A 12,095-nucleotide genomic window follows, 5' to 3' on the forward strand; every position below is an offset into this window, starting at 1 on the left:
CGAGGGAACTGACCCCTCGCCCACCATTCCCCCCTCCAAGGAAGCCCGAGGGACTGCGGCGGGAGACCCGGGGACAGCAGGGACCGGGAGCGATACTCGCAGCCCGGGGGCGGGGAGACGAGGAGGGGAGCGAGGGTGCGGGTGTCACGGGGGCGGACTGGGAGGAGGCGACAACGCGTTACCTTCTTCGGCGGTGTCCATCTTGTCTGGGGGGGCGGCGGTGACGCAGCCGCGGATGCTCCCGAAACTGGAGCCTTCCGGGCGGAGGCGGAGGGAAGTGAAGGAGGAGGGAAGGGGTAGGGCAAGGGAGGGGAGAGCGAGGTGGAGGCGTGCGTGAGAGGTAGAGAGGCGGGGGAAAGAGGTGGAGAGAGAGAAAGTGTGAGAGGGAGGAAGAAAGTGAGAAGGTAAGGGGGAGGGGTGGGGGATGTGGAGGGGGGGGAGTAGGCCCAGGCGTATAGTGGAGACCGGAAGGAACTTGAGCGCCATCAACGACGGGATTGGCGTCACGTCCGGCTGAAGCTGTGTGCGCTCGGACTGGAGCCGGGGGCGGGGGGGCCGGTGAAAGTGACGAGGCTGTCAGGTTCCTTCCTACCGAGAAGGGGGGAAGGTGCATCAGCCGAGTGACCGTGAAGCGTGAGCCTGGGGTGCAGAACATGTGCAGAGGAATTTATTTTCAGACATGGACCATCCTTTTCGTTTGGAGTCACTATTGTTACACGGAAAGGCTGGGGCAGGGGGGTGTTGGAGGAGGAGGGTCTGAGTGGAAAATGATAAAAATGGGGGGAAAGTGCATCAATATAACATTTTTAAAATACACAAAAGGAAAAAAAAGTTAAGAGACGTGAACGGCAATTTTATCACGAACTTGACATATTAAGCTTTTTTAAAACCAACAAGTTTTATATACAATCCTCTTTTTATTCTTTGTTGAAACGTTTGTTGATGACTGTTAAATTCGCAATACAAATGAAAAAAAGAAAAGAAAAGCTGAATAACTGAAGTGGCTGAACTTGAGCCCAACTTAGCGAAGAATGGAAGTAGGTCGATGAACTTGTCACCCAGAGAGACTGATAAGCTTAAAGTGGCCACTTAGAGTGGGAGTGTGCGAGGGCGGGGAGCAGGATCCCTGCAGGCTTCCCTGACCGTCCTGAAAGCCTAGTATTTAAACCAGGAAAGCCAGTTTAACGCAGAAGACTTTAAAGAGATGAAATGAAGGATTCTGAAATACAAACTTTTCTATCTATGAAGCTGATGGCTTACCCAGCCCTGCTTAAAACGTGTCCCAAGTATTTAGAGAGAGCTGTCTTATCAAACTACCGACTTTAAAAAATAAAATACTATGTCTGTAGAAATAGCTTGAATCGAAACATTCTGGTGGTTGTATCTTACTGTAGTCACAGGAAACCTTTGAAAATCAAAAGTCAATTTTAATAAAATTCTAGGAAAGAATGACCTTGCTTAACCCTCTAAAACTATGTGAAAGAGTCTGGGCATTACTTTGAATTCCTAAAGTTCCTCATATTTGTTTAACAAGTAGCCTTTCAAGGTCAGCTAGGTGGCGCAGTGAGTAGAATACCGGTCCTGGAGTCAGGAGGACCTGAGTTCAAATTTGACCTCAGACGCTTGACACACTAGCTGTGTGACCTTGGGCAAGCCATTTAACCCCAATTTCCCTGCATTCCCCCCCTCCAAAAAAAAACCCAAATAGGCTTTTAAATTTGCAATGGGTAATGAGTTTTGGCTTTTGAGTTACAGGATTTAGATTCAAATACTGCATCTGAAAATTACTGCCCATGTAATGTTGGGCAAGTCACTTAGCCTCTGTGGGTCAAGGTTTTCTCATCTGTAAAATGATTAGGGTGGATTAATCTTCCTTGAGGTCCCATCAGCTCCCCATATATATATAATTGTAAACAAGCAGGCTAGGCCAGTACTGGAGTTAATGTAGAATTAACAACTATCCAGATATATAATTCTAAACAAAGAGGCCAAGCCAGTACTAGAGTTAATGTAGAATCCCTGATCATTAAAAATTATTTCTGAAAATTTTAAAAACACTTAGAAATAGGCTATTTTCTAAAACTTGCTACATTAGCCAAAAATGTTTCTAAATTTAGCATGCATTGCTAAGAATACTGTACTTGTTTTGCATGGATCCAAAAAAAAAGACAACTTTTAAAGTAATGAGTTCTTTTTTTTAGCCTCAACAGTAATAAAGGAAAAGAGGAAAGAAATTTTTTGTTGTTAAACATCATCTTTATTTTGATTCTGAGATTATACAGAAATGCCTGAGCTGAGAGCTCAGAACAGCAATTTGAAAAAATAATTGTCAATAGAACACCTAGGAAGCAGTGAGCAGTGCTGTGCTACAGGAAAATGCATCCTTTCCACTCCTAACTCTGCTGTCCAGTTGTGCCCAGCTCTTTGTGACCCCATGGACCATAGCATGTGTGCCTTTTTATTTTCACTATCTCTCCAAGTCTGTCCAAGTTCGTATTTGTTGTTTCCATGACACCATCTATCCATCTCAAATTCTGCCATTCTCTTTTCCTTTTGCCTTCAATCTTTCCCAATAAAAAAGTCAGGGTCTTTTCCACTGAATCATGTCTTCTCATTATGTGACCAAAGTACTTAAGATTCAGCTTCAGTATCTGCCTTCCGATGAATAGTGTCAAGATTGAAATTTTAACAAAAGGATAAATTGAGACAAATCTCAAGCAAGATAATATTGATTAGCAAAGGCATGTTACCTGTCAATAAATGAGTCCATGGCTTACCTCCCATTAATGCCAAAGATTCTGAGAAGAGGACAATTCCCCTTACACAGGGTTTGGGGGAGTACAGAAAAAAGAACTGGGCAGGGTAGATGACATGACATTAAGGGCAATGAGATTGGTTACAGAGGTAAGGCACAGGGTGATTGGCCTGAAGTTTGGTAATGGGGACTAGCAACAAACTCCCTTCCTCCCCTTGTCTCGTGAAACTAAGAAGTGCCAGGTTCAAGATAGTGGCTCAGACTTTGAGACAGCAAACCAGACATCCTTGAAGAATACCTTGGTGGAATAGAGGTATCAGGCCCAAACTCCCTTGCTTTCTCACACATTCTCCAAGGTCAATTAAATTCCTTGAGGCAGGAAAGCTAGATTTTTAAACTTAACCCATTACAGGGCTGCTGAACCAAGATCAGAGACAAAAAAGCATGACTTAATTGCTTAAATCTTAAGCAATTACAGGGCAAAATCAATTATTTGTGAATAGGATCAATAAGAAAATGACACAGGATCAATTTTAATCTCAATAGCCTGAATTAATTTCTTTAAATATTGACTGATTTGATCTTACAGTCCAAGGGACTCTCAAGTCTTCTCTAGCGCCACAATTCAAAAGCGTCTATTCAGCATTGCTCAACTTTCCTTATAGTCCAGCTCTCACAGCCATACATTACCACTTGAAAAACTATAGCTTTGACTATGTGGACCTTTGTCGGCAAGGTGATGTCTCTGCAACCTTGGACAAATCCCTTAACCTCTTTGAACCTCGATGACCCTTTCAAGTCCAACATTGCACGGTGACAAATATATTGTTGTCTAGAAATAATTGGCAGTAGTGAAGTAGTATTGAATTTGGAGACTGAGGACCTGAATTCAAATAAATGTTCTCTTACTACCTGTGTGACCTTGCTCAAGTTATTTACTTCTCTGGACCTGTTTCCTCAGTCAGCATTTCCAACTAAAGAAGCTAATGATGCTGTGATCACAAAAGCCTGAAGAAGTTTATGTTTATTATCTTGCTTGGTACCAAAAAAATGTATTAGAAGTTTTAAGAAAGAAGGCAACGTTATGGATGAGGTTATTAGACACAGGAAGCGTGATGTAGAGGAAAGAGCACCATGTCTTCAACCAGAAAACTTAGGTTCATACCTGGACTCTGCCATATAGATAGATCACTTGCTATGACTGCCACGTTCTACAGCTTTATTAGTTTTCTAAGATGTTAAAGGAAAAGACAAGTGCTCCATAAGCACCGCCAGCCTTGGACATTTAAAAATCAGTGATTAATAGAATTTTTATGATCTATGGGAAAAAAAAAAGACACTGACCATTTTTACCAGTAATTTGAAATCTGGCGGCTTGATGGTTTTCAAGCTTGAGCCTCATTTGTTGATTTTTTTTTATGTTCTGCATAATTTTATTAAGCTTACAGGTAGGATTCCTTAAATAGGCATTTATTAGATGTCTACTACATACAAGGCACTGACCCAGCCTCTGGGAAAAGATTAAATACAGTATCATTTAGAAATAACCAGAATGAAATATTTTTTTTAATTCTGGAAAAGAATTTTTAAAAAATTTATTTACATAAATTCCAGAATTCAGAGTTTTTGAAGCAGTATTATCTGGACTTTGTTTTTTCCATCACAAGTTTAACAATTCAAATGAGCTCTTAATTTCAAATCATAGCTATGTGACAATTCTACCAAAATCTGTTCTAACATTGTATCATAATGTTTTTTTAAATTGCTTCATTATATTGCCCTATAAGAAATGATGAGCAGGATGCTCTCAAAAACCTGGAAGGACTTACATGAACTAATACAGAGTGAAATGAGCAGAACCAGGAGAACACTGAACACAGTAAGAGCAATATTGAAAGATGATCAACTGTGAATGACTTAGCTATTCTTAGCAATACAAAGATCCAAGACAATCCTGAAGGACTTATGATTAAAAAAATGATATCCACATCCAGAGAAAGAACTAATGGATCCTGAATGTAGATTGAAGCATATTTTTCATCTTATTTTTCTTGGGGTTTTTTTTTAGCCTATATTTTCTTTCACACCATGACTAATATGGAAATATGCTTTGTATGATGGCTCATGTAAAATAAATAGCTTCAGTATTTACATGAATAAATTTTGATTAATTATTTGAGTTGTGTTTCCTTAAATTGATTTTAAACTAACCCTTCTTTGTTTACTAATTATAGCACATATTGAAATTATAATCAAAGTCAAGTCAAAAAGCATTTATTAAGCACCTGCTTCTTGCTAAGCACTGTTCTAAGCCCCCCTTCAGCCCTTCCTCACTCAGATCAAAGTCAACTGCAAGTCATATCATCATTTTCCTGATGCCATGGATCTCTTCGAGAACGAAGGACAAACACATACAAGCTAAGCCCTGGGGATACAAAGAAAGGCAGAAAACAGTCCCTACTCAAGGAATTCACGGTCTATTGGGAGATAACATACAAAAATCTATGTACAAACAAAATAGGATAAATTGGACATAATCACAGAGGGAAAGCACTCCTATTAAGAGGGATTGAGAAAGTCTTGTAGAAAGGCTTTTATCTGAGACTTGAAGGAAACCATGAAGCAATGATAAAAAGGGAAAGAATTCCATACACGGGAGACTGAAAAAATAATCCTGTTTGATACAAGAAAACAAAACCTTTAATAAATAATCAGCTAAAAGAGTATTAAAAGTATTTAAACATAATATAAAGAAAATTTCTTTATTTGAGCTCCTCTGATATATTCTTTAACTCTTGCCATCTAAAACAGAGTCAAGAAACTGGAATCACAAGATCCAGGCACCAAAGCCCATGCATTTCACTCATATGAGAGTCAGTCCTTCAGGTCAGGACTGAAAGCAGAGTCAATTCGTTTTTAATTTACATGTAATATCCTAACAAGCTTTCATGTCCTAGATCTCCCTAACCTACAGAGGTTAGAATTATTCTTTCCTGAAATGTAGGCCAGATAAATGAGCTGCTACAATGTTGACTGCTCAAGTGCACATGTTGCTAAAGGCACTATGCAAAAATTAATCCAAGAATTCATACTTCCCTGGCTATTTTGGAATCATGGCATCCAAGGTGATTAATAGGAAAACAATTAGGATGTTCAGCCAAGATCAGTAACTCTTGAATGACTAAGTTGATAGCCTAGTATTGTAATATGACTATGTGAATAAGTTGTCTATTACCCATCTGGCCATTTCCTCCACTCCTTATAAGTCAATTCAGTTTGAATCAACACTGGGACCTACAATTCTGATCAGTACAGATCCAGATATGATATAATCTGAGATGTCCACATTCCAGCACCTAGGAGATAAAACAATTTCAAGAGCAGTCTTTAAGCAAGGCCAGTTCATGCCCAGGTATATATCACAGTATCTAAGTGCGCCTTCAGACCTCCCTGACTTCTGTAGTTTTGTTTTTCTCTCCAACACCTAGCACAATGTTTGATGATACTTCCAATTCCTAAAATTATGAATTTATTTGCACATACTCAAATTTTGAGTGTGTTTGTAAAACTTCCCCCAGAGGCCACCCAGTCTAACCTCCTTGTTTTATAGATATAGAAACTGAGGAACGGACAGATTAAATAATTTGACATAGGTCACACAGCTAGTGAGTGCCTGAGGTAGGATTTGAATACAGATCTTCCTTATAACAGGTCCAGTGTTCTATCTGTTACACCACATTGTCAAGTCATTTAACTTCCCTGGGTTTCAGTATCCTTATCTGTAAGAAGGGGTTATAGTGGATGATTCCCTCTAATTTTAAACATAATACTGACTACAAAGTCAGTATTGAGATGTGGTACTATATTGGAGATGAGTAAGGGACACTTAAAAATTGTGGCTAACAAAATGACTAAAGGTGACTTTTACTGAATAGTAATTAAATGAAGAAGAATTCAAAAAATTAGAATAAAGTATTGCCAATTTGGGGGGATCAAATAATGTATGCTAAACTTCTCGAAACCTTAAAGCACTACATAAATGTTAACTATTATTATAACCGGCCCTGTCCAGCTTTGTCTCTCTGCTCTTCTAGAACAAGGATTCACAGTCTTTTTGAAGTTTCAATGTCCTATCATTATTGGCTTTCTGACTCATTTCCTTCCCTACCTCCACAAAGTAGATATGTGCAAATACACAAATATGTACATACAGAATTGTGAACATACATGTGTATACATATAAAATATAGCTATAAATATAGGCATAGTTACATATATGTATATATACATGCCCATATATGTATGTATGAATATATTTTTAATTAAGTAAATTATAATTTTATTTTGAGAAATTCTAATAAATGTTCCAATATCCATTAAGATAATTAGAGACAGGATGGAGCCAAGATGGTGGCTGGAAAGCAGGGACTTGCGTGAGCTCCCTGCCCCCCCAGGTCCCTCCAAACACCTATAAAAAATGGCTCTCAACAAACTCTAGAACTGCAGAATCCTGAAATAGCAGAAGGAAGCAGGGCTCCAGCCCAGGAAACCCTGAATGGTCTCTGGGTAACGTCTATCATGCATGGAGCTGGGAGCTGAGAGGACCAGAGCCCAGCATGGACTGCGCCCAGACCAGACCGGGAGCTGAGCGGAACAGGCCCTAGTGCCCTGAATCAGAGAGCTGTGGCAGTTACCAGACTTCTCAACCCACAAACACCAAAGACAACAGGGAAGGTTAGTGGGAAAAGCTGCTGGGACAGAGTGAAAGGAGTTCTCAGTTCAGCTACTCCCCCACTCCCCAGGCAGTGGGGGTGGTGCAGCTACTGAACTTCAGCTGCAGTTGCTTCCAGCCCCAGGCCCACCTGGTGGGAGGAATGAAGTGGCAGATCAGAGCAGGAGTGCAGAGCCTGCTTGAGATCTGAGTCAGGTCCAGGTTGGTGGTTCTTGGGGTAGGAGAAGTGCTGGTGTGGCAGAGCTTGCTGTGAGAAATAGTTCCAAAAACAACAGCGCATCCCCTCAAGCTTGGAACAAAGTACTCTCTACTCTACAAGCAGTCAAATAGTTGGCTGGGAACATGGCCAGGCAGCGAATTTCCCAGGCAGCGAAAATGGATTCAGATTCAGTCTCAGACTTTGGAATCTTTCTTTGGTGACAAAGAACACCAAAACATACAGCCAGAAGAAGTCAACAAAGTCAAAGAGCCTACAACAAAAGCCTCCAAGAAAAACATGAATTGGTCTCAGGCCATGGAAGAGCTCAAAAAGGAGTTGAAAAAGCAAGTTGGAGAAGTAGAGGAAAAATTGGGAAGAGAAATGAGAATTATGTGAGAAATCCATGAAAAACAAGTCAGTGACTTGCTAAAGGAGAACCAAAAAAATACTGAAGGAAACAACACCCTAAAAAATAGACTAACTCAAATGGCAAAAGAGCTCCAAAAAGCCAATGAGGAGAAGAATGCCTTGAAAGGCAGAATTAGCCAAATAGAAAAGGAGGTCCAAAAGACCACTGAAGAAAATGCTACCTTAAAAATTAGAATGGAGCAAGTGGAAGCTAGTGACTTTATGAGAAATCAAGATATTATAAAACAGAACCAAAGGAATGAAAAAATGGAAGACAATGCAAAATATGTCATTGGAAAAACCATTGACCTGGAAAATAGATTCAGTAGAGATAATTTAAAAATTATTGGACTACATGAAAGCCATGATCGAAAAAAGAGCCTAGATATCATCTTTCAAGAAATTATCAAGGAGAACTGCCCTGATATTCTAGAGCCAGAGGGTAAAATAGAAATTGAAAGAATCCACTGATCACCTCCTGAAAAAGATCCCAAAAAGAAAACTCCCAGGAATATTGTCACCAAATTCCAGAGCTCCTAGATCAAGGAGAAAATACTGCACACAGCCAGAAAGAAACAATATTGTGGAAACACAATCAGGATAACATAAGATCTAGCAGCTTCTACACTAAGGGATCGGAGGGCTTGGAATACAATATTCTGGAGGTCAATGGAGCTAGGATTAAAGCCAAGAATCACCTACCCAGCAAAACTGAGTATCATGCGCCAAGGCAAAATATGGATTTTCAATAAAATAGAGGACTTTCAAGCTTTCTCAATGGAAATACCAGAGCTGAATAGAAAATTTGACTTTCATATACAAGAATCCAGAGAAGCATTAAAAGGTAAACAAGAAAGAGAAGTCACAAGGGGCTTACTAAAGTTGAACTGTTTTGTTTACATTGCTACATGGAAAGATGATGTGTGTAATTCATGAGACCCTTCTCAGTATTAGGGTAGCTGAAGGGAATATACATACGTATGTATATATATATATATATATATATATATATATATATATACGTATATATATATATATATACGTATATATATATATATACACACACACACATATACATATACATATATATATATATATACATATATATATATACACATAGAGGGCACAGGGTGAGTTGCATATGAAGGGATGATATGTAAAAAAATAAAATCAAGTTAAGGGATGAGAGAGGAGTATATTGAGAGAGGGGAAAAGGGAGAGATAGAATGGGGTAAATTATTTCAGATAACAGTGGCAAGAAATAGCAGTTCTGTTGGGAGGGAAGAGGGGGCAGGTGAGGGGGAATGAGTGAATCTTGCTCTCATCAGATTTGACCTGAGGAGGGAATAACATACACACTCAATTGGGTATCTTACCCCACAGGAAAGAAGGAGGAAGAAGATAAAAAAGGGTAGATGATAGAATGGTGGGCAGATGGGGGAGGAGGTAATCAAAAGCAAACACTTTCAAAAAAGGGACAGGGTCAAGGGAGAAAATTGGATAAAGGGGGATAGGATAGGAAGGAGCAAAATATAGCTCGTCTTTCGCACCATGAGTATTGTGGAAGGGTTTTACATAATGATGCACATGTGGCCTATGTTGGATTGCTTGCCTTCTTGGGGAGGGTGGGGGGGGAGGGAAAAGGGGAGAGAATTTGGAACTCAAAGTTTTAAAAGAAGATGTTCAAGAAAAAAGTTTTTGCATGCAACTAGGAAATAAGATATACAGGCAATGGGGCATAGAAATTTATCTTGCCCTACAAGAAAGTAAGGGAAAAGGGGATGGGGGGGAGTGGGGTGACAGAAGGGAGGGCTGACTGGGCAAAGGGGCAACCAGAATATATGCCATCTTGGAGTGGGGGGAGGGTAGAAATGGGGAGAAAATTTGTAATTCAAACTCTTGTGGAAATCAGTGCTGAAAACTTAAAATATTAAATAAATTAAATTTAAAAAAAGATAATTAGAGACACTCTAGAACATGATACAAAACTGAGGTTGAGAATCACTGCAGTAAAAGAACCCCTCCAGCTCAGAAAGCTATTTTGATTTCTCTCCAGGGCTCTGCCCTCTCATCCATACTTCCCTCTTTGGTCTGAGGTTTGAGCTCAGAGTATGGAAATAGCTGTGGACAACCTGTTTGACCTCAGTTGCTCCCTGGCTTGGATCTAGTTCACAATTCTGCAGACTTAAGGCAACTGTTCCTTCCACTCTCTCCCTAGTGCTGCCTCAGGCTAACTAAGACCTGGGAAGGACCTTAATTTAGAAAGGCCAAAGTCACCCACTGTATCTTGAGTCATTACCAGTCATCTTGACTTCTGTCTTGCCACTGTACTTTGGTGAGTCTGGTGTTAAGAATGAGGCTGACAACTTTGCACAGCTCTGTCCCACTTAAGTCCAATTCATGCTGAAGTCAAGACATCACCCTCATGATGTCATTGGTCCTGTTCAAGAATGAAGGATGAAGAACAAAAGGTACCCAGTGACTCACTATGGTACTCTGAATTGTGATACCTTTCTACCTACTAGACTTCCTGGCATTTTATTATTCTTTTCTTAACTAACTTCATATTTTCTCTCTATTGATTTCCGTAGTACTCTGTGTAATGTGTAATTTGTACCTGTGAAGTCTTTCTTACGGTCAGAAATCTGCTGTGAAATACTTTATTCTACTACTTCATGAATGACTTTGCTCAGCAATAGGTTAGCCTTTTACTGGAGGTAGTTAATCAGTTTTTATTGAGCCCTTAAGTTAATCAAAGTACGAGAATGCCTTTCTTCCAATAGCTATGCATTGACAATAATGAGAGCATGAGCTTCTTAGCCAGGTTGCTGGAAAAGCATTTTTATATCTATCCAGGAATTATGGATTCCAAGAGCCCCAAGAACCTCCTCCCATATGGGCTCATTGAAACCAACCAATGGCGGGGAAGGTATTGAAACTTGTGGTTAGTTTGTTTTGTTTACTAAGTGGCTGATTTCTAGCCACCCAGGCACAGTAAGTGAATACAGTGCTGTGGGTTGGTGTATTCATATAGCTTGTATGTTTGATCTTCCTCTAAGCTATTTTTCTTTTTATGGAATGGGGGAAGGGAGGGGAGAAAGAGGTGGAGAAAGAGATTCAAGTGATGTGAATGGAGTATAGGTTAGAAGATGCTACAAATTTATTGTTTGGTATAACCTGGACCAGCAGCAGTTTAATCTAATCCTGATCCCAGTGTGAGACTTATTATTAAAGTGCTAGGCAGACAGGTAGAGTTGGAATAGAACTAAGGAATGAAATTAAGCATTTGGTGTAGTAAATAATAAAAATCAGAAGCTGTAACCAGAGTGACCTTTGTTTTCTTTGAGTGACTCAGCTTACCTCATCAAGCCTCGCTGGGCACTGGGGCTTCTCTTCCGGGGCAGGAAGCCCAGAAACCATGCCAGGAAGAAGAGAACTTCTTGTGTGATGAGTCATGGGGCTGGCTGAGGGGAGGTGTTAACTCCAGAGCCATGCCCTGTTGGGTGTTAACCTAGTCTACGCTAGTGGGAGGGGCCAACTCAAGAACCAATCGGCCCTGGTCATTCAGGTGGCACTTGATGATGTCAAAAACTCTATAAGAGGGGAGAGGACAGCTTGAAGAGCTCTCTTTCCTTTTCCGGTTGGCGTGGGAGCAGTGGGGAGCCTGACTCTGGGCTAGCCCTTGCTCTCAGGCTGATCCCAGATGTTGGTAACTATGAATTGTATTGGGTCTGTCTGTCGATATTTGTAATTTGTTTGTGTTTAGTTCTGAAGTTCGGGGTGGTGGTTTTGTTTTCCCCCAAACTAAATGAATATTCTGAACTTCAGGGTACTGGCTGTTTGTTCCCCTGACTATAATCTGTATTTGGCCTGTCTGTTGATGCTTGCCCGTATGCTCCCCTGAACTAACTGAGTGCTGGCGTTTTTTTCCCCTGAACTAAATGAATGTTGTCTGTATGCTAACTGAATGCTGGATTAAAGTAAGCTGGTCAACCCCTTCA

The 12,095-nt window shown here is 40.3% G+C and overlaps 1 protein-coding gene across 2 annotated transcripts in view; it reads right to left on the reverse strand.

The window, feature by feature from the left end:
• MARCHF6 (membrane associated ring-CH-type finger 6) overlaps positions 1-493 on the reverse strand; it is a 93,448-nt gene extending 92,955 nt beyond the window's left edge. Inside the window, exon 1 of one of the 2 annotated variants that reach the window (XM_036752543.1) lies at positions 183-493. In XM_036752543.1, the coding sequence (XP_036608438.1) occupies positions 183-486 (304 nt within the window). In that variant the 5' untranslated portion in view covers positions 487-493. The remainder of the gene's footprint in view (positions 1-182) is intronic. The other variant, XM_036752552.1, reaches the window with a different exon arrangement.
• Between the last annotated feature and the right edge of the window lie 11,602 nt (positions 494-12,095).

This window comes from Trichosurus vulpecula, chromosome 1 (genome assembly GCF_011100635.1).
Source record: "Trichosurus vulpecula isolate mTriVul1 chromosome 1, mTriVul1.pri, whole genome shotgun sequence".
Taxonomy (NCBI): domain Eukaryota; kingdom Metazoa; phylum Chordata; class Mammalia; order Diprotodontia; family Phalangeridae; genus Trichosurus; species Trichosurus vulpecula.